This window comes from Peromyscus eremicus, chromosome 4, assembly GCF_949786415.1.
Source record: "Peromyscus eremicus chromosome 4, PerEre_H2_v1, whole genome shotgun sequence".
NCBI classification, from domain to species: Eukaryota; Metazoa; Chordata; class Mammalia; order Rodentia; family Cricetidae; genus Peromyscus; species Peromyscus eremicus.
Genome location: NC_081419.1, coordinates 2,130,698 through 2,153,524, shown reverse-complemented (window position 1 = coordinate 2,153,524; position 22,827 = coordinate 2,130,698). Strand labels below are relative to the sequence as shown.

Genomic DNA, 22,827 nt, shown 5'->3' with positions numbered 1-22,827 from the left:
AGAAACCGGGGAAACCCCATGCCCAGCTGTGAACAGAACCCTAGGCTTCATGCTCTGATCTCTGAGCATCTCAAAGAACTGCAGGAATTTGATTCCAGGCCAAACTTTTAATAAAGAAAATTCATCCACAGATGCTCTGCTATTGGCTGATATATCTAGTTATTGGAATCTGGAAGATTTAGTGGCAGGGGTTGTTTTATTTGCTCTCTGGATGGAGCAATTTTTCTTACGTATTTAATCTCTGAGCAGAATATTTTCCCTAGCAAATACACTGTCTGAGACAGCAAATCCATGTGGCCCTGTCACATCCTTATTTTGTCTTTTAGTGACTCACAGAATGGGCATTTGCTCACTTATGGTTTTTTTAAACTGTGTCATTAAGGAGAAATTATACAGAAATCAGCCCACAGTTACTATCCATAATCACAGAGCCGTAGTCTGACGGTGTGTGTACCGGGCTCCATCAAAATGGGGATGGGGCAGAGGCCTCACAGCTTGAATGATGGCTTTATCGAAACTTGGGTCTTTTAGATGAATAAGCAGCCACTCTGTCTCATGGGGGTGGGGTTCTGCATGCTGTCGTAGCCCCAGATAATTTGTAAACATGAAAGTATGAAAAAATGCCTCCCACCTCTGAAAGTTTTAATTGGAAGCTCCTCCCGTGGCCGTGTGGCCCTGAGAGCTGACTTGCTCAGGGAGCCTGGCAGTTAATGAGGCTGTAATTAAGGATTAGCTTTCCCCAGACTTCCCCTCTCCCCTCCTTCCTCCTTGTCACCTCTTGGTGGATCCTGCAGACTCCCAGGCAGAAGAGAAATCAAGAAAAGAAAAGATTTCTCCTTCTTCTTCTCCTTCTCCTTCTTCTCATTCTCCTTCTCCCTCTCCCTCTCCCCCTCCTCCTCCTCCTCCTTCTCTTCTTTTGAGACTTACCTATTTTGGATACCTAAGCCACTTCTCCCAGATCCCAGAATATGTCGGATGAGAATAGTTACAGGAGGACTGAGAGCCTTCGGGAGGCAGAGCCTCCAGCAGGTTGGGAAGAGGGAAGGCCTCTAAGGTGTGTGTGTGGTGGGGAGAGGGCTCTGAGTCCAGAAAGTAGATGACCAGAGAGCATGCTAGGACCCTGTGTCTGGGGTCTGGTGAACACAGTGAGAGAGAGCCAAAGTGGGCCCTGTTCTCGTACAGGAAACTAAGTGTGTCCAACCTGAAGGTTGAGTTCTGTTACATTCAACCAAGGACAGCTATGGATGTGGCCAGGACAAAATCATGAATTTACTTGAAACACTAAGAGATAGTATTGCAATTTTTTTTTTGTAACTTGAACTTTGTAGATAACATCGTGTTAAAATGTCAAAAGACTGCACACACCAGATAGGCTATCTGTATAAGAAGCCCACTTAATCACCGAGGAAGGAGGCTACGGTCCAGGTTGTGGTCCTTGGAGTAGCAGTGGCTGGGAACGCCATGTCAGGCCTGGCTGGTCAGTGCTCAGCACCCCTCTAGAGGTCTCCCAGGTCCCTTCTCACCATCGTCCTGTTGGTCTAACTTCTGTCAAGGCCCAGGTAATAAGAATGCCTAATCTGACCAAGCTGGGTACAGTCCATACAGCTCTCGTCCATAGCTACTTTGTTCCTAGTTGCTCACCATGGCAGTGATGCCAGCTTCCAGACAGAACCACTGTCTGTCCTTAGACATCCCCAGACTCTCAATTCCACAGCAGGACTGAACATCACGGGTATCAGTTTGTCCCGAGTACCATCAACCAGCTGCATGGACATGCATGGAAACATGGGAGACTAGTTTGATCACTGGTTGGTGAACACCCACCCTGAACCATGTCCACCCTGAGTGGGGTGACAGGTGTCCAACTGCAGAGGTGAGGTGAGAGGAGCTAGCTACCACATCCCAACCCACAACAGAACATAGACAGCGGCCACCTTGTCAAATCTAAGGCCAGGTACATCACCATATGCAGGGAGAGTTCCTCTCATGCATCACTTCTCTAGATGGCATTAAATTCCAGGGCATTCTAGAAAGGCTCTCGACCTGGGGCTGTGATTTGTTCCACAAGAACCTCAGGACTTTCTTTGACATGGGGGTCCACCTGGGTGTCCCGGGACATTATCTGCATGTTGAGATCTTTGGAATAGTCAAGATATTCACATCTAGGGGTCCCAGGGAGGACTAGGCTCCTTCTATCTAGATCTGTGGTGACCCTTGGTGAAAGGCTGGGCTGGAAGTGGGGTAGGTTCACCTTCACTGGCTAGCATCGTCTCAGCTGGTGACTACCCATGGCCCTGGGGCTGTCTGTACATGGGTGCCTGCTCCAGGAAAGAAGTGTAGGTGAGGGGTGGGAGCCCCCGGGGCAGCTCAGGTGGGGGAAACTCCAAGCCTTTTCTGGCTTTGAGGAGTAGGAGACTAGGGTCTACCATCTAGAAAGTAGCTGTGAAGACCCTGTATGTCCATCACATCTCTCTTGTCACAAATGATAAGCAAAGCAAGGATGTCTCCTAATGTCTTTATTGTTCCTCAGATAACTGAACAGTACAAAGTTGCCCTCTTCTACTTATTTTTTCTTAAAAAATGACCTTTCCACACATGGCTGCCCTTGGGGAATTTCTTCCTGTTGGAAATTAAAATTTCCCAAGATGCGTCCTTCCCATCCATGGTTACATGATTCAGATAACTTGACAAGAAGAGAAGAATTCCACTGGGTTATTATCAACATGAACTTGACTATGTCTCCTATGAGGGCAAACACTGATTTTTTTTTTCTTTTTAGAAACAGAAACCATCCACTTATCAATCCAAACTACGGCATCGCATGACAACATTCATTGCATAAATTGAACGCACGGAGTTACCACCTTGGGGTATAACAGACGAACACCTCACAACCTAGCTACAGGGTACGCAAGTTTAACAACGTGGGTACGGTAACTTCACTCTACGCACACCCACCATCGCTTCGGGAAAGTACTAGACACAGGTCCATGAGCTACCGGGAGTCTCTGCACAGTTAATCTAAGAGACAACAACACAGTCAAGAAAAAGGCAGCTGCGATACGTGTGGGCTAGAGCAGCCTACACTGAGCGCCGCAGGGGCTGGGGGACTCCAGGTCAGGGGAATGGCCATCACGTCATTGCGCTGATCACGACCTAAGGAAATGTCCATGCAATCCTAACAGTGGGTTGTTCTTGGGTGAGAAGGGCCAACAGTCATCGCCTTGCTTCTTTGAGTTATTTGACCAGAGAGGGATGGGGGTGGGATGGGGACAGCCAGGGAGCCTTGGGCTGCAGTTCCATCCACGTCCATGGCGGTTTCTTCGGAAATCTGTGGCCCACCTGCATGAGTAGGAGGAACACAGAAGGGACGCCATCCCTCGGCGTCAGGACTGTTAGTATTCTTGGAATCATCTTGGCAGCTGTTTCATGGAAATGTCCTCCGGGTGAGGACTTGGACCCTGGGCTTCTGGGAAAGCAGGAGCTACAACTCATCGGAGCGGATGACGTGGAAGAGGGTGACGTTGTAGAGGGTCTGATGGCCGTTGTTCCAGGCATACAGCGCACGGTCCTTAGGGTTGTAGTCCAGCATGGAGATGTGGGAATATTTGTTCTGGAAGGGGATGTCAATGTACTCGTAGGTCGAGGCATTGGTCTGGTAAGCATAGTGGACCTTGGTGCCCCCCGAGTAGCCGTTGGTGACGTAGAGGGTCCCGCAAATGATGAAGGCCTCACCGGCGCTGCGCTTGGGGTAGCTGGTGTTCCATGTCTGCAGGATCTGCAGTGAGATAGGATCCAGCTTGCTGATGACAATGTTACCGGCATTCTGGTTGGTGGCATAGACGGCCCAGAGTCCATTCTCGTCCACCATGAGGTCGATGTCTGAGTGGCCACCCCAGGCATAGTGGTACATGTTGTTGTAGCCAGCGTAGTCCAGGCTGCGTGTCTTCAGGATCGTCTCTGTCTTCAGGTCAAACCTGATGATAATGTGACTCTGGAATTTGTTAAAATAGATGGAGCCATTGTAGACCACCTGGCCCGTGCCTGACCAGGGGTGCGGGAGACGGTGCGAGGTAAAATTGTCCGTGTTCATGAAGTCCACCATGGACTTGTACTCACGGACAAAGCGGTTGTTGTGATAACCATCCATGTACCAAACCTGTGGGGAGAGCAGACCTCGTTAGTGTCCCACAGCAGGAGGGTGTGGGAACAAAAACAGAAGGATCTGGAAGAGCCATCAAGACTGTAGAGCATTCTGTCCTACCTCCAAGAACACTGGACTCCTGCCTGGTCCCCACTCAGGCCTATTTTCAGAACCCTTGGGAAGTGTAGGACACAGTGGAGTGACACATGTGGGGACAGGCAGGAAGGCGCTCTGGAATCTCACACATACACAGTCCACAGCCAGTCTACGCAATATACACCAGTGGTTGGTATGGGAAAACCCACCAGGTCCCCAGATGGAGCCCTCTCTGGCGACATGTTATAGGACAATGGTCACATCTGTTTGCTCACTGTTGGATCCTGGCCAAGGGCTTGGGAGTGTCATCAAAGCTGGGACTCAATGCGGGAGTCAGCCTTGTAAAGGGTACAGCTGCTAAGTAGATGCACACACACTGGGACGCTTCTGTCTGCAATGACAACTGGCTCTCAAGGTCACTGCGAAGGGCCATTTTCCAGTGTCACGATGGGACACTGAGTGAGTCCTCTCCACTCCACCAGGCTGTTACCGAAGTACAGTCTGAGTCATCATCCATGCTGGGGGAGGTGTGCAGGGAAAGGTAATTAAGCCGGGCTTTGGTTGGCTGTGGGGGGCAATAGCGCATTCCCTAATCTGGGGAAAACACTTTTCAGACTGGAACCTGGGCCTTACAGCCGTGGAAATCAACCAAGTAACAAACTGCCGAGGCCTGAGTTTGAAGGGTTACAAAGGAAGCGATTTCCCATGACTCTTTGCATGCCAATTGACCCGAGAATCGTCTGTACTTGGAACAAAAACCTTTAGTCATTTTGAAGCAATTTTGTAGCAAATGAGAAAGGGGTGGGGCTAGGAGGGGAGACCTGGCAGCGGTATCTGCCTGGCATTAAGACAGCCGCTTTATCCACAGATAGCTGGGAAAGCTGAGCAGGGATTAGGGCTGCGGCAGCTCTCAGGCTTGGCATGACGTTTTTGTAAAAAAAACAAAAAACAAAAAACCAAACCTGTGTTCCTGAGACATCCGTTCAGATGCTCAGAAGCAGATGTGCCTTTGTTTTTAATGAGATTAAAAACAACGACAATGACGGCAGTAGCAAGGTCTCGTTTGAGGTGGTTTTTATCCCCAGTCTCTCTCCGACCACCCCTCAATGATATGGGTCACGGATTAGAATGGAGAGGAGTACTGGAGGATCAGGACATGCACAGATCACCCCTGGTCTCTCTGGGGAAGAGCTGCCCACCCACTACGCCCTCACTGGGCTGCCCCGTGGGACAGGGAGTTCTCCATCTCTTTGCAGCTTTTGCTCGAACCACCTTCCACTAGCCCTCCCCATCCACTTCTGAAAAAAACCTCCTTAGTGCTTTGGAGAGGGCCCTCCAGGCGGAAGCTAGTGACTGGTTTCTGTGTTTCTGGAGTCCAGTGTGTGACAGGACGATACCAGTTTCTAAGTACTTCTAAATGGTCTCTTCTCCCATACACTGGCAAATCAGACACAGGACACACTACTTTCTGAAAACACAGATTACGATGCATTAGGGGAGTGGGCTCCAGAGGCTGATACTCAACCACACGCTAGGGAGGCTGCTTGGGACATGGGCCATTCTGCAGAGGAGAGTGACGTGACTCAAAGCCCAGAGAGCCTCATGGGAAGGAGCCCCATTCGTGTGTGTGTGTGTGTGTGTGTGTGTGTGTGTGTGTGTGTGTGTGTGTAGGGGGGGGTTTGCTCCTCTCCTCGGCACTGTGACCTTCCCATCTGAAATGCCCTTGGTTTCTGTCCCTTCCAAGGTTGATGGTTTAGACCAAATTCAGCCAACCTGGGCTGATGCTGTCCCTGGGAAGTGACCCCAGAGAGTTTCTGACTCTCATGTCCTCTGGAAGGATCAATGGTTCTTTCCAACCAGACTCAAGAATGCCCAGCTAAAGGTGGAGGGCAGAGTAGAAGGGGTCGGGATGCCTACACAATTGCATGACTTTATCTGGAGGACACTCTTGGACAATATCATGCACTATTAACCCTCCTCATAGGAGCCCATGGACCAGCTGAGCTGCCTTTGAGGCAAGACAGCCGGTTAGTAAACAGAGGGACCAGAGCAAGAAAAGCCACCCCCCCTCACTCTTCTGTGTCTCAATAGCTGACCCCTGAGAATTCAGACCAGAACACCTGCAAAAGAGAAACACACACTCCTTTTTCTAAGTAACTTCACAAGCGAGACTGTTACAACAGCTCGTGAACCATGCCTCAAGTCCAACCCCATCGCGACCTGCGCATGAACAAGGATTCCTTTGATCCATGTTTTATCTCTCATCGCCCTTCTCCAGCTGCATAGTGGACCTCTAAAAAAACCTGCTCTTCAGGGAATGAACTCTGTGGATAAGGAAAAGGAATATGTGGGCATATCCTAACACCAAACTTAGTTACAGATTTAGTAGTTTCCAAGTCCCCAAATCCCATCTGTGGCCGCTGCCCAGGCAGACTGGGGTGTCCTTCTAACATCTGTGCTTATCTTTCTGCTTCGTCAGTTAACTTACTAACTTTGCATCTGTCTCACTCTGTCGCTCTCTCCTGGGGTGGAGGTCAAGGGCCTGGGTTGCCTGTGTAGAGGTCCCCGAAGCTTTGCGGGGCTCCTTGAACTGTCCTGCACATCACCAAGTTGTATCCCCATTGCTAGTTTCACCATTTTCCGATGAGAAAACTGATGCCAGGGAGGTCTGCTTAACTGTCCCAAATTTAGTTGCTTTTCAGTGAGGAGGGTGGCCAGGGTAGGGCTGCCAGGGCCTCTGTCCAGCATCTTACAGTACAGCCGAGGTGTTAGGTGATGCTATTTCAGGGCCTTTCTTAGTAACGGGACTTTAGTTAGCTCTTCTTTCTGGCTTGGCAAGTATTTGACAAATGTCCTCCTGAAACTGCTAACATCAAGGAATTCAGCCTTGGAAAAGATGTTCTGAAGGGAGCTGTTAGTGAAGGGGTGGAGAGAGCCTCGGTGGGAGGCTAGGAGGAAGTGGCAGGATGCCAGCCGCCCCAGGAATGTCCCAGTAAGTACTCCCACTGAGAAAGGATTAGAAGGGGTGTCTAAGCTGCCAGCAGACAGAGCTGTAGGCACCAGCATATCTGCATAATCTAAAGCATTCTGGATAATTCCACCCTCTGTTCTAAGGATCATCTGCTGGCTTTGATGCTGTTTAGATGAAGGGAAAGGGCCTTGAAGCACAGAGCTAAGTGAGGGTTTGAGCAATACGCCACCTCTCTGAACATGAACCTCCTGGGGGTGGCGGGAGCATGGATACAAGCCTCCTTGCTGATATCTTGTGTAAGCTAGACTGACTTCTAAGGTGGGGGACCAGTAAGGGATCAGAAAGAGGGGGTGAGTGGTACACGACTTTGTCGGGGTGTCCCAGTGCAAGTAGACTGTGAGCCTTAGAATCCAGAATGGAGTCTTTGGAACTCCAGGGTTCTGGAGGTGTGGCAGGGTGGTAGGCTGTGTATTCTATGCACAAGATGGGAAATACAGCCAGCTGCTACCAAGAGCTTCCTGCTTGGAACGCTGGTGAAAAGGGCCTGGCCTCTGTTGGGGGCTGAGGGGTCTGGGAAAGCACACAGGCGGCTCACTGCTGAGGGAGGTTTCTTAGCACAGCACCGTACACAGTTGGTGCTTGATCGACACAGAGAGGAAGGCCCATGCAAAAGTATCCCAAGCTAATTTGGTTCTAACAGCTTACGCAGAGGCAGTGGGGGCAGCTGGCTCGGCACAGCCCCTCAGCACACACTAACAAGAGGCTCTGCAGCTTCCCGAGGCCTCCTCACCGGTCCCACACAATTCTCCCCTCTGCTTCATCCCATCCCTCTCACAGAAGCCTCCACAGGGACCTGCTCTAGGGCCAACATCAATTTCTCTCTCTCTCTCTCTCTCTCTCTCTCTCTCTCTCTCTCTCTCTCTCTCTCTGTGTGTGTGTGTGTGTGTGTGTGTGTGTGTGTGTGTGTGTGTGTGTGGCGAGTTATTGGTCTCCCGTGTGTGTGTGATCAAAAGTGAACGGGAGATTGGAAGAAAGCAAAACAAAACAAACACTGCTGGTGCTGATCAATGGTAGGACGGGGCGACATGTCACTTAGCAGGCTGGATGCCTGGGCCACTGTGGGGAGCACGTGGTTCTGAATGACTGGAGCCCAAAGCGCCCAGAGCAGTACCCAATACTGTGTGTCTGCTGCCAGTCAGCATCCCACCCCGTTCCTGCTGTCAGCCCTCATGAAGGCCCCTCCACCTTCTAGCCACGATGTCTGCTACCAGAATCTCCTCTCCTGGAAGGCAGTCATGAAGCAGAAAACAGAGACCTAATTGTCACAAGCACCCATGGGTACCCTGACAGCTTTCTGAACCTACATCCTTGCTGTGTCTTGCATCCTAGAGGCTGAGGCACATATATGTGATATCAGAAAGCTCCAGACTTGGGCTCCCCTCTTTGCTTGGCTAGCCAGTGTGGGGTTGATGGTGGTTTTCCTGCTCTGTGATATGGGGAGAGGTAGTTTGTGCATAGCACCAGGAGCCTCAGTCCAGAATCTCACAGGTTCAGTGACACCAGGGACTAGCCTCTGAGGACCATAGTCAGGACATGGCCTATGAGTGGTATTAACATTTTCTCAGAAGCCTGGAAGGAGGCTTTGGTGCTGGAAACCAAACAGAGAGCATGGTGTGCGGGGAGGTGGGGAGGGGCACAAGTGTATCATTCTCGGCAATCCAGAGCTGGTAACTAGACATGACATGGTTGGGACAGAGCCTGGCACACTGGCCTGGGTTTCTTAAGCACCTCCTGTCTTGGCCCTGTCTTTCTCCCCATAACGCCATTGTCATCCACATCCGTAGTGAAGGATGTTCCTAACCAAACTTCAAGCAGAGGTAGGTTTTTTTTGATGGGCTGTGGGTACTAGCACAACCTAAGCGTCCTAGTTAGTGTTAATTGTCTACATTAACTGTCAGCTTGACCCAAACTAGAATCAACAGAATAAAGAGTCTCAGCTGAGTAATTGTCTTTGTTAGGTTGATCTATGGGCATGCCTGGAAGGGACTGTTTTGCTTGTCTTAACTGATAGGAGGGCTCGATCCCATGGTGGGCAGCACTATCCCCCGTGCCGGTGGTCCGAAGCTATGTTAGAAGGCTAGCTGAACACAAGCCATCAATTAGCATCCTCCATGGTTTCTGCTGTAGTTTCTTGGCTATGGATGAGTTCCCTAGACAGAGGTAATGCTCTGAGGAGTAGCCAACAGGTCTACCCTCAGGTTCCTGCTTGAGTGCCTGCCCTGACTTCCCCTAAGGAATGTGATCTGAAAGTGTAACATAAAATCAAACCTTTCCTCCCTAAGTTGCTTTGGTCAAAGCGTTTTATCACTGCCACAGAAAACAAACTAGAATGTTGAGAAACTGTGTTACTATCACAGTCCAGCAAACAGTGTGAAAACAACGTATCCCCACACATCCCTGACCTTATTGTATCTTAGCAGGCAGCCCAGGCAGCCCTGCAGAGCTGGCTGAGGACTTTAGCGGCACTGGTCTCTAAAGCTGACGCATCTGCGGGGCTTTTGCCCACCCCAGCTGCCTCTTATTTCTGGTATTACCCAGTCTTGCCCCGGAGAGATGTGAGTCTCTCTTGCTCTGCCTGCCATGGAGAGATGTGATAAGGCTTACAGGACCTCAGATTTCAGGCTCCTTTCTCTGGGCCCAGGGAGGAGCTTCCAGTTTTCTGCTTCTGCCCACTATCCTGCAGACCTCTGAAAAGAAGAGCCTTGGGGAGAAGGATCCCCAGGAGGCCCATCCTGGCTGCAGTGATTAGCGCTGCGCTGCATCAAAGGACCCTGATTCACAGAAGCACAGCTTCCCTTCCATCTCCGTTAGAGCTTCCAGAAGTCCCTGACTGCTCCTTACAGGCCTCCTCCATCAAGGCGCCTCCCAGCCTCGGACTCCCAACGCCCACTTCCTAAAGAGGCCACAGCCCAGTCCCCAGGAAGGAGAAGTCGACAAAAATGGGCCGTTGGCTCACGTTTCTTTTCTGAGGTTTGCCCAGGGGGAAAACACCCAGGAAAAAGGAACCCGGCCTCTTCTCAAAATCAAAAAGGAACACAGAGCTTCTATCAGCCATGAAAGGAATGGCAAATGAGTACAAATCAGCTGTCATTATAACAAGAAAGGCCTAATAGATTCTAGGCCCGAAGCAGAGGCAGTGATGGGAACCGCCCAGAGCGGTCAGCACGCAGGAGATGCCTGAGCACCATGACTGTCACCACCATCCTCGAAGGGACAGCCTCCCCATCCCACTATCTGTCATTTGTGTTCATAGAGGGGCTTCTACCAGCTTGCCTGGGAAGAAGCCCTTGGGAGACTCTGGCTCTCCCCAGTCCACAGCCCCTGAAGCTGTCTGCCTGGGAGGTAGACACTAGGGTGAGGGACAGAGACCAGGTCTTTCAAGTCTTTTAAGAGCTCCAGGGACACTTACCCTGTTATCACCTTCTGGGGCCAATGGGTCTGTCATCCAGGACCCGAACCTTGAGCCAGAGGTCTTGACAGTCACCGGGTCACTTATGCCTGTCAGCTTCCCGCAGGCTGGAACAGAGTGCACATGAGTCAGAACTAACAGACGACTGAGAGCCTTGAACCCCTCCTCCAGTGGCACAGCTGGGCTGGGGGTGTGTGTGTTTCATCCTCTTTCCCTCCAAATCTAGAGCCCAGCAGCCCACAGTGGCACTTACAGAAGCCCCAGCAATGGCCCAGAGGAGCCACCTCTTCCTCTAGAGAGAGCAATTGAGCAGGCCTTAGCATGACTCCTTGGGAGCAAGAGGCCAGGGCAGCCCCCGTAACAAGTGGGGGTTGGCCATAGCAAGCCTCACTCTTCCCTGGGAAATGGGGCAAAAGAGCTCAGTCCTCTCTGGCCGCTGGAATAAAGCACTTAGCCAGTATGGCAGGCAGCAGGAGGGAATTTAGGCTCTATGGGAGACACTGGACCTAGGCAGGATTCACCTCCCCATACAGAAAGACAATCCTAGCAGCCCGTAACAGCACCCACACTTTGGGAGCACCTTCCTTGTGCATGTGTCTGTCCTCCCTTATGCATGCGTCTGTCTCGGAAGCAACGCCCTGATGGAGGCAGACGGAGGCTTGCTGCTGTCCTGCTATGTGTGTGTATGGGGGTATCTGTGGGCTTTCCATGCTCTCAAGAGGAGCAGGCCCTGGCAGGATGGCTGGGACTTGATCATCATGCTCTTTGGGATCTCGAATATGACCTCTGCAGCCCTCCCACCTCGCAGATGGCCAGAGATGACCTTAGAGCCACAACTTGATCAGTCAGGAGTGGCTAAGGCTGTGATCCAGCATTCCTGCCTTAGCCTGCAGCTTACTTGCCAGCTCTCAGCCTCCAGATTAAGCCTGATGTGCAGGACTCTTTCCATCCCACTAGGTCAGGCTTGGGTGTGACCCCCCCCTCAAGTCTATAAGATACCCCCCAAGGGCCACATTAGCATACATACACAGTGTCTGCAAAGTTCAGAGGAGATCCAGGTGCTTAGGTGAGATTGTGAGATACTTAACCTGAGACCACAGGGAAGCAGAGATAATCCTACACAGAGCAGGGCGGGTCAAGCCCAGGGGAGGGTGCAGCTCGCCATGCTTCCACACTCAGCACCATCTCCCCAAACCTGAAATGGGGTGAGCATGTCCACAGTGGCACTGTACAAGACTGGCAAGATGAACTGCCCAGCGTGGCCCAAGAGCCAGCTAAGAGGGGACCTTGGACGGAGAAAGCTCAGCAGAATTGAGAGGACATTGTATGCACTGCAGACACTCCAGGCCTGGATTCCCACCAATGCCCCAGCACTGGCACTCCTGCTCAGACTGGGAGAGGAAGTGCCACACTGTGCCCACTCTCCTGTCCCTTCCCCAAAGGCACTCCCCGCTTCCAGGAGGAACTTGGGTGCAAGGGTCTGAGAGGTCCATTGCTGAGCACAAAGCGTGCCCACTTGGCCTCTGTACATACTGCCCTGCCCTGCCCAAGCCCTGGGTTTGGAGGAGACAGCAAGGAAAGAGAAAGGAAAAAAAAAAGGGCACGGGGGGAAGCCAAGGTTGACCAGTGTTGACAGGAGCTGGAGGTGAGGATCCTGATGGGTTTGTAAAAAAATTTCCTTTCCATGAGTGCTGGCACCAATCACACACACACACACACACACACACACACACACACATGCACGCACACAAATTCACACACGTTTGCACACCTGCATGCTTCTGAGGTTCGATTGGGTTCATTGAGGGCTTTCTGCAGAGGCTGGGCAGGGGATGTGGGATGCTCAAGCTGGACTCTACCCCTCACTCCCACTTTTTCTTCCTTCGCTCTTGTTGACTCGGGGTGTGTTTTGGGTTACCAGGAGACAGAGGATCCCTCCAAAATGGGTGAGAATGGAAAGAATCCAACAGAAGCCAACCCCTTTGCAGGTCCTCTTCCCAGATCCCATTCTGCCATCCAGCCCCAGCATCCACAGAGCCACTGGTCCCTGTAATTTCTCATAGACGGTCTCCCACCAATCCTGGATATATGACCTATGAGCTGCCTGGAGGTTAAGGTCCAAAGAAATCAGCATACACAGGTGTCAGGGCTGGAGATCCATGTGGAAGACATCCTTATCACCCAATGGCATGCGGTGCTTGAAGCCAACACGTGACTCAGACACACACTAGAGTTTTCTGAGATGCCAACTCACACTAGATCTGTCCCAAACCCATTGGAGGTCCCTTCTTGGTTGGACAGCTTCTCCAGAAGAAGCCTGACATCTTCCTGTGTATCACCTGAACATGACAGAGTTTCAGGGGAATGCCCAGCCCAGCTTGGATGCCTAGTTCTGGTCCTAGCTTTCCCTGCCTCCAGGGCCAGGCCTATTCTATTCCCACTCTAGAATAGAACCCTAACTTCCCACCGAGCTTCTAGGGTGGGCCCAGACACATGCCTAGACCCTAAAGATGTCATCATCTCATCTATCTCAATGACTTCAGCTGAACCCCACATTTCCTAGGGTTGCCAACAAAAGCACGGGCTTGCTGCCCCAGGTAAGAGGTCTCCTCCACTCACCCCACATCCCCATAAACAAACAAAGGACATAGCTCTCAAAAGAGCCTCTCAATTCATCAGCTGAGAAGTGCTGGGGTCAGTAGGGTGAGCCTCTGGGGAGTGAAGCCCGCCCTTCATGTTACCAGTAAGCAGGTACTGTATTACCAGTGCTGCCAAGAGAGCAAACCAGCATGGGCGAACAACCCAGGCCTTCCAGAACATGCCTGGATTGTTCCGTCAGTCCTCCATGAGCTCGGATGGGAATGTGCAGAAAACAGGACTCTGCTCTCAGCCAGGTCAGGGGCAGCTTTGAACAATCCTACCACACTCTGCCCAACTGTCCCCCACCTTTTTTTTTTTTTTAAACTATCTCAGGAAGTGACAGGAAGTCTATGTCTGAGTTTTACAGGAAGGCTGCCCAGCAGGTCCAGCCTGCCAGCCACACCCGGCCTTCTTCTGGTGTGTTTCCCTGGTGTACAGTCTCCAGGGCAGTCAACCTTTCAATGCTCCGGTGCTGGCTGAGGAGGGTAGGGAGGCATGGCCAAAGTGTCTCCTGTTCTCTGGGCAGCTGGGGCGGGCACAGCTCCCAGGACCCATGGGGCTGGAGGCTGCCTGCCCTCCTTAAGTCACGGAGTTATTTTTAGTTCTCTGTCCACGCTAGTTCTGCCAAGACCTCTCGAACTGACAGGCTCTAAAAGAGTCCATGGCAGAGGCTTGGCAGTATCTTGGCACACCCAGTTCTAGAAAGTACCCCTCTCCAGTCACACACTCAGGATACATGTGGGGGGTAGTAGAAAGCTCTGAGGCCTCAGGAAGAAGCCTGTGGGAAGGATGATGCCCAGCTGGGAGGGTCTTGGAATGGAGATGCCTGGTCAAGCTGGAAGCTAGACAAGCCATGTGCCTTGTGCACTTCTTGGGAGGATGCCAGGCTGAGAAGAGCCTGGACCATCTCAAAGGTCAAGTCAGGCTGAGTATCTCTGGGAAGCAGAGCTGGGTAGGAAGGTCTGTAGCCTCAAACAAGCTTGGACTCTGGTCTCCACTCTCAGTGTTTAGTCCTGAAACTAGAGAAGAGCTATGTGGAAAGAAGTCTGCAGGCTGGGAACAGGATCCAAGATGCAGATGAAAGAGCCCTAATGCAGACCCAGGTTTGGATCCAGAGCCCACAGCAGGCCTGGGAACATTATCCTCAAGTCATCCTTCACCTCTTGCCCTGGCCAGGAAAGGCCAAGCCTCTAGTGGACCACTTTTTAGAAGAAGTGGAGGAGTCAGGGCTGGTCTAGTAGGTGTTGTTAGGCTGCTGGCTCCGGAGCTCTCTTCCCTTAGGCTTCCGCGGCTAAATCACCCTGAACGCTCTCCTCCGTGTGTGATCACACCACTAGCCCCACGGCCCTTGCTAGTGAAGGCCAGCCTCCACCAGGTGACTCTGGCATCTCAAGTGTTAAGAAGGTGTCTTTTGACTTTCCTTAAAGAGTACATAGATATCAGGGCACAGCACAGCATGGTAGCCCGTGTAGCCTACCCTGGAGTCTGCAATTAGAAGCCTACTAGTGTGGACACTGTGTGGACAGCTCACCTGGCTGGCAGGTAACTTGTAAGTGGGGTCGGGGGGTGGGAGGGTGGGGGGCACAAGGTTTACTAAGACATGTCCTCAGTAGAGCAAAAAACACACTTTCCCCCTTGGTTGGCCCTAGCTGTCCGGGGACTTCCAACCCACCTGCAGAAAGAAACAAAACAAAACAAAAACAAACTCCACCAAGGAGCCCTTGGCATCAGTGCCAGGATGGTATGACAGGGATATCACTTTAGCCAGCTAGTCCTCAATGGCAATGGGGACCAAGGAAGCTTGCAGCACCAGGACAGCTTGAGTCTGGGGAGCAGCTGGACTGAGCAGCCTGTGCTGGGGCCCAGGTTCTAGTCTTACGCAGGTTGGCTGCTGGGATCTGACCTTGCAACGTCCTCTCAGGAAACACCAGGGTTCCGGGCAGCACTGTCTCTCTCCTGCTGGGGGACAAGACTGGTTCCAGGGGACTGCACTTTCCAGAAAAGGCCCAAGACATATTATGCCTAAGCTCTATGCTCAGTCCAGAAGGAAGATATTTCAAATTCTAGGTGCTGGCTGGGACACTTGGAAAAGCATGCTACCCCATCAAAATGAACCAGAAACAACTGTAACTCTGGTCCTTGAACTGCGTTTTCTGCGTGTGTGAAGGCCAGGAAATTTAGGACAGTTCTGGTAAGAGACTTTGAGAGATGCATGGAGCCCTTACCTCCCTCACGCCCCATGAACTTGGAACCAAGCACCTGCAGGGGCAGACACGCCAAGGAGCCTGGGGCTTGAGGCCTTAAGGAGAAACACTCAACTACTGAGCTTCCACATGTGCAGAGTCCCACCTACTGGGCCAGCAGTGAGTGCTGTCCACAGACAGAGACCACATCCTGGGCATCGCCATCCTGTCAGTGGGCCGCTGGGGACACTGGGGGATGATGCCTCTCTGTAAGACTGAAGCAAAGACTGAATTAAGCAGCCACAGGGTATTTAGTCCTGATGCTTCTGGGCTGAATGAAGGTCTGGGACAGATGCTAAACCTATCTATAGACCTATCAGTCAACCATCTGCCACCCATTTCTATCAGCTGCTTATCTATCCATCCATCACCCAGTCATTGGCCAATCCTCTACCAGTCTATCCATCTATCAACTATGTCTCCCTCTGTTCCTCTGTCCTTCCACTTATTATATCTCCCCACCCCCATTTGCCTGCCTACCCACCTGCTTACTGACCTATCATACCCCCAGCTCCTCTGAGCCGGGCAGAGCTGGTGACATGGACTATACATGCAAATTCCCATAGTGGCCCTAGGGCCCAAGGACTCTCTGTACCTTTGTGTTGCAAAGCAGGAGACATTGAAGTGGAAGATGGCAGAAACCTGGAGGAGGTACCCGCTGCTGAGTGACTTGCTACTTTTGTTATTTTATAGCTTGGCAACTCAAGGCTGCCCAGACTGGGGCTCAGAGCCCACTGTCCCAACCCCAGCTGCTGTTTCTCTTCAAGTACATGCTTACTGAAGCCCCTCTTAGGAAAGAAATACATGCTCAGGTCACCTCGCTGGGGCACCCCAGGGTGGGACTATCTGGCCTCATTATTCTCTCTTCATTTCCGAATCACATGTGTCTTAACAGCCCAAGGGCAGCCACGTGAAAGCCCCAAGATCCTAGCCATAAGGTAAATTCACGCAGCTGCTAAAAATAGGCTGAGACAGATGGGAAGTCTGGCTTGGCTGGGATAACCTGGAGAGCTGTGTGGGCTGCCCCCCTCTCCCAAAGGCCCATTAGCTTGGCGGCTTTGGTAATGTCCCACCACGGTCTCCATCCAGATTCTCTTGGTTTCTCCTAGGTATGACACCCCGTCTGGTTACATGGCAGGGGAAACATTTGTAGGGAAACAAACAAAACCAGCCTCTGGGCTCTTGAGAGACCAGGAAAACCTCTAAGTGCTTGGCTGGGAGGGCTGGGAGAGAGGCCACGGTGGACACCCAAGGCAAGACTGGAGGGGACCCATAGCCTGTTCCTCAGCCCAGCACTCTATGCACCCCTAGAATGCATGATGGTGGAGGAGGCTGTCATCCAGTCCCATTCATGGGCTGACTAAGGCTAGCAGCCCCTGTCACAATGGGTCATGGGTTTCACGAGGCACAGAAGCAGGAACATAAATGGGAGATGATTCCCTGGTGGCCCTGTGAGTGTCTCTTCAAAACAATTAGTTCTCAGTGCCCATCATTGTTTCCTAGCTCATCAGGCCTGGGAGCCCAAACCTTTACACTTCTGCTGGGGGCAAGCCAGGAGCAGCTGCTGGGAATCACCTGGAAGCCAGGAGACTACCTGTCTAGTGGATACGCCCATTCATCTGTCACCTAACAGCAGGAATCTGCACTCACGTGTTGGTCTGTGCAGGTGCACACGTGTATGTATGAGCTTCTGTAGAGGCCAGAAGACAACTTAAGGATCATTTCTCAGGAGTCATCCACCTTGACAGTGCCCCTCACCATCTTACGTAAGCCACGTTGGCTGGCCAGCAAGCCGTAAGACCCACCTGTCTCCCCTCCCTTGTGCTAGGATTACTTTCACATGAGTTCTGGGTATTGAACTCATGTTCTTGTGCTTGCTCTGGAAGTACTTAACCGAGAGAACTATTTGTTTGGCTCTTGCCAAAGCTTTTGAAAGGTATTTGTTCTTTGGGATGTTTTAAATTTGTAAGGCATGGATGAAGGGAGATGGAGTCAGAGCATCAAATGGAGCCCCAAAAAATCTTTCTGGAGGCAAAGTCACCCTAACAACACATGGTATAAAAACAAATGAGTTGGTCAGGCTCTGTGGAGGAATGCTAAAGCTGGGGTCAGGACACGAAATGTACCATTTAAAAATGGCCCCCAATGTCCAACAGGTGCAATTTGGCCAAAGTCACTGACTGGGTAATTAGTCAGGCATGAGAACCCAGATGCCCCCCACCTTAAGACTGTCAGGGAACATGACTCCAAGAGGGACTTGCTCACCAGTCCATTCCACCCAAGCTGCTGAGGGCCCCCACTTGTTCTGTCCAAAACCTGCTGCCACTATACCACATTTTTTTTTAGTTCCAACTAAACCTGATGCATTGTCTCAAGGTGTTTTATCAGCCCTCTTCTCAGCCTGGATAGAGATGTGTTTCCAGCCCTTTTAAAGTCACCCTAAAAACACATGCATGGACCACACACATGCATATTAAGCACTCACACCTGTGCGTACACACACACACACACACACACACACACACACACACACACACCCATCTGACGGTATGTGGCATCTAAAAATCATCTTTTTCTTTTCCTCTCCTTTCTTTCTTTCTTTCTTTCTTTCTTTCTTTCTTTCTTTCTTTCTTTCTTTCTTTCTTTCTTTCTTTCTTTCTTTCTTTTTCTTTTTCTTTTTTACAAATGAGGGATTCACTGGGGTCTAGAACTGGCTTTGTCATGGGGCTTGCACATGGGTGATGCCCTAAGGTGGGTGTTGCCTGCACTCCTTGATGCTCTCTCTGGGTGGCCCTACCCAGAAGCCCTGATGCAGCCATCACCTGCTGAGGCCAGGCAGGCACTGTGGCTTCAGCACCACTCCCTACACCTGCGTGTGTGGCAGAGTTGGGCCAGGCAGTGCCACACCCGCAGGCTGCTGGGCCTACCTAGTTTTTGCATGCATGCACGGAGCCTTTCTTCAAGATTGGACACTCTGCTCTGAAGTTCATCGTAGTCATAGGCGCCAATTTCCTCTTGCAGCTCGTTAAGCACTGACGTCAGATTCTGGACCTCCTCCTTAAACTGCAATACCAATTTGGCATCGGCCTTGTATTCTTCCAACACGGGAATCAAAGGCCTAAGTTCATCCATTTTCGCTTTTATTGCCTGCAAGGTTAAAATAAGCTGGTTCAGTGCGATGCATGCAAGAACTTGAAATACCCTGCCTTGGCCTGGCTTCTCGCTATGAGAGGGAAGGTGTGCACACTCCCATTTTAGTCATCCATCAGTTATCTGGTCCCAGTGAGTCAGGATAGCGTATTAAACAGTCCTCAGAACACCAACATATTTGGGAAAGCTCTTTATTTGTCAGTCGAGAATGCAACATCTTAAGGTTACATGCTTTAGGTCACATACACAAAGTTTGTGGTTCTTTTTTTTTTCTTTCTTTCTTTCTTTTTCAAAAAGTGCATTGACAAGGGTTCAAACTATTCATGGGATGCATCTAGAGTCGCATGCAAAAGGAGGATCCTGGTTGGATTCAAGGTTCCTTAGTGAAATGGTGCTAAGGATTGGAAAAGAATCGTAAAAATGCATGGTGCGAAAAGGTCTCTGGCTCTCTCATGGTTACATGGGGGGACTGCTTCTTCAGTCACTGGCGCATTGAAAAAACTCTTAAGTTAGCCCTGCAAGCAAGAAAATGAAACACCGTTGAAAAGCTAGCTCACTAGCCTGCCTCAAACAGCCATTAAAAGACACATATTTGCATGGTCACGTAAGAAAAATCACACTTTAACGATAGCAAAACGAGTTCCTCAAATGGTGAAGGGTCTCCCTCACAGTTTCTCCTGGAATCCCTTCATGCAGTGACTACAGTGTAAAAGGCAAGGGCTTGCTTTTGCTGTCCCAGAGTCTCAGAGTCCCCAGCTTTGGAACTCAGAGGGTGCTCTGTGGATGACACTCTCCAAGGGGAGCTACCTCATGTCGCTGAAGACACCTCTGTCTTCAGTCTGCTGAGCACAGGAGGGCAGATGCTGGCCAGGAGAGACACAAACACTCTTTGGTCTGTAAGGTCAAGAATCTCTCTCCAAGGTTAAGTCATGATGGTACATCACAAAAGGGGGCACAGTGTGGCCCTGCCTGGGACAAGAATCACTGGCTTGTTTTGCCTCAGTGGGATTCGTCTGCTATTATTTTATGTATATTATAGATTTATAACTTCATTAGCTTGCCATTTTGCCTACCTAATGTACTGCTTTTAAAAGGAGAATTAGTTCCTGCTTCACGTAGGGAGTGCATCAAAGGATAGCATTAGCATAAAAGAAAGGAGGGACAGACAAGGGCTCAGCAGTTTCCAGCCAAGCGGCTGTGTAATTTGACCTGTTCATTTACATCTGGGCCTGATTCCTAATTAACATGCATGAACACCTTAATTAAGGTGGCAGATAATTCCCAGCCTAGTCCTAGCAGAGAGTCATGTATATATACATACTTGGACATATGTATATATAATTTCAGGTCAAAGGAACGGAGGTTTTAACGGCCAGGGTCACCTGGAGACGCAGAACACTTAACGCAGCTGCATCTACAGTGTGCCTTGTCACAGCTAAATTAGGTCAGAAGTGAAAAACTGCCCTGAGTGATCTGGGCCCAGAAATGGCTCTAATCAATTAAGCTAATCCTCGGCTAATGTGATTTACCTGCAGCAGCTGTGGAATGCTGAGGGCCTCTAATGATACTCTGCCTGGCTAAAATGCCTCAGCCCGAGGAGGAGGGGGCCTGGGACCCCTGCTTCCTACTGGCTGACGAAGGAAGGAGAGAGGGGCCAGTGTGCAGTGACGGGGCTGATCAAGCCCCAACCCCTTTAGTGGCCAGAGTGGGTGGCCTCGCTCCTCTCAGAGTGTCACAGCTTTGCAAGGCAGAGAACATTTCTTGTGGTGTTCCCCCAGGTCCCCAGTCACTACCTCTGTGGGGAAAGGGAAGCAGGAAGGGGGGTAAAATCTGACTTGGAGGAGGAGGCGGAGGAGGAGGGGAGGGAGGAGGAGGAGGGGAGGGAGGAGGGGTGAAGAGAAGTGGGTAACAGAGGAAAAGGAGGAGGGAGGGGAGGACGGGGAGAGGAGGGAAAGGAAGAGGGAGGCGGGCAGGGAAGAGGAAGGAGAGAGGATGAAGAGAAGAGTAAAGCTCCAGGAGGGACACACATACCTTGAACTGCCTGGCCAGATGTTGCTTATGGCTCTCCTCCACCTGCTTGAACTTGGACTCCAGTCCTTTCATTTGGTTCTCCATCTTCTCCACGTATTGCAGGTCTCTCTGAGTCCGCCTGTCCAAGACTTCTATGGATTGAGACATGTTTTGCACCTGTCAAAAGGGTAACAGGTTCAAGGCAAGAGCTGCAGCGGATGTCAGGCAGTTTCGTTTGTCTGCTCATCAGCCAGGCTGACCTTTCCCACAGCACCGCCCCGGGAGCCAGAAGTGGCCCAAGCATGATTTACCAGTTAATCACCAGCATCAGATCGTTAGGACCAAGAACTCCCCAAACACGGCAGATCGGCTCGGTAAACATTCCCTCTACCCTCTTCCAGCAGAACTCTGACGGTAGGGTACACAGATCAGGGCAGGAGCCTTGAGTTGCTCCAGGCGCAGGGCTGGGGGCCATTTCTCTCTGCGTTTAAGGGTGAGGCCTGTTTCTATTCCTCGTTGGGGAATGACTGACATCGTTAGGCAAGCTCACATAGCAAGTGATGAATCCGGAGCGACGCCAGGCCTGCTTAGGGTATAAATCCCCTTTCCCCTGAAGTCTCCTGGAGTGTCCTTGCTGACAGCGTTGGTGTTCCAAGTGTGGAGCGAAGGGATAGAGAGCCGCTCTAGGCTCCGTGCCGAGCCTTTCCCCCACCGCACATGCCATCCATCACCCCCCACAATATCATAGGCAGATGACTGCTCGGCAAACACGCACATTCAGAACACAGAGTCAGGAATCAATCACCCAGCAAATGAAGGATCGCCGTTTTACATCCTTATGGGCATTGTTGAATGGAGTGCAGCCTCAAGATGGGACTCTATTATTCAGCACGATTCCAGAGAGCGTCAAAGAAAAACAGTTTTGGTGCGGCCACCTGCCAGCACATTTCATTTTCAGGAAACTGGCTATGGCTGATGTGAGAATGTATGCTCACCAGGGGCGAGGGGGGCAGGGAGCCAAGGTGCTGAGGATGCTGCTGAGGATGCTGCAGTGGGTTGGGTCATTTTCTCAGAATCTAATCCAATTACTAGCAAGGAAGACGCGTCCTGAATGACAGGTCTTGCTGCTGGATTTTTTTTTTTCTTTCTGAATTTGAAAAAGACTCCCTTCTAGGAACTAAGTCCTTGGGGTAGAGGCTTGGCTCCCCTGCTCAGTGGTCAGAGCAGTGATGGCAAGGTTCCCATCCCCCACTACAAACCCTTCAGACCAGTAAGTGGAGTAAAATGGGAAGAGCGGCAAGATGCCTTCCCACTGGCCAAAGGCCGATAGTGCCCATCTCAGCACTTAAAACCATATGGGATTTTAGGACTTGAAAGCAACACACACATTCACCTTCACATTTCAATTTATAGCACAGCCGTGTATGGGGCTGACTGCTCCCTTCTCTTAGCTGCTTGAAGGGGAATCGACCTGCTCTTGCTAGACGGCCTCTCTCGCTGCTCGCCGCCATCCCTCTGAATGGCTGCAGTGCTTCTTCTGGGAAAGGATGTCAGGTTTGCTCTTATCCATCCATCCTTCAAGGCTCAGCCCAAAGGCCATTGCCTCCAAGAAGGCTTCCTGGATGAGCTCAGACCAAGGACACTGAACTACTTGGGAACAATACCACCTTACTGGAGGGTGAGGTGGGCTTCACTCACACCTGAACCCACAATAAGGACAGCCAGTGCCGGAAGCCTGTGCCACCTGCCTGGCTCTGAGGAAGGACAACATGGGCACCTCTGCTCAGAGCCTCTCTTCCTAGTCTCCTCCTTGGAGATAGGACACCGACAACAAGAACAGGACTCAGATATCAACCAGTCAAATAGTGGATGGTGTTTGCGGGGGAAGGGCTCAGCCCAGCACAAGCTTTCAGGAAGAGACCACACAGTGTGGGGAGGAGATTTTCTGTCCTCTCTACCAAGGACCAATGCTTCTAATGAATTTCAAAATGTAAAGATTAGCCTTTACGTTAAACAAAAAAAATCTTAAAGATGCCAAATAACTTGGCTGCTTTAAGATGAACCAACAGACATCTGACCCCACTTTCTGGCCAACCACTCAGCT

General features: G+C 51.0%; 1 protein-coding gene across 4 annotated transcripts in view; it reads right to left on the bottom strand.

Annotated features, from left to right (window-relative positions):
- Positions 1–2,501: 2,501 nt before the first annotated feature.
- The window catches only part of Olfm1 (olfactomedin 1), a 38,248-nt gene continuing 17,922 nt past the window's right edge, over positions 2,502–22,827 (bottom strand). For 3 of the 4 annotated variants that reach the window (XM_059259887.1, XM_059259886.1, XM_059259888.1), the window contains 4 exons: positions 20,745–20,900; positions 18,491–18,710; positions 10,681–10,787; positions 2,502–4,159 (listed from right to left, as the gene is read on the bottom strand). In XM_059259887.1, coding sequence (XP_059115870.1) covers positions 3,485–4,159; positions 10,681–10,787; positions 18,491–18,710; positions 20,745–20,900 — 1,158 coding nt within the window. In that variant the 3' untranslated portion in view covers positions 2,502–3,484. Of the gene's footprint in view, positions 4,160–10,680; positions 10,788–18,490; positions 18,711–18,972; positions 19,229–20,744; positions 20,901–22,827 lie in introns of those variants that run through there. The other variant, XM_059259889.1, reaches the window with a different exon arrangement.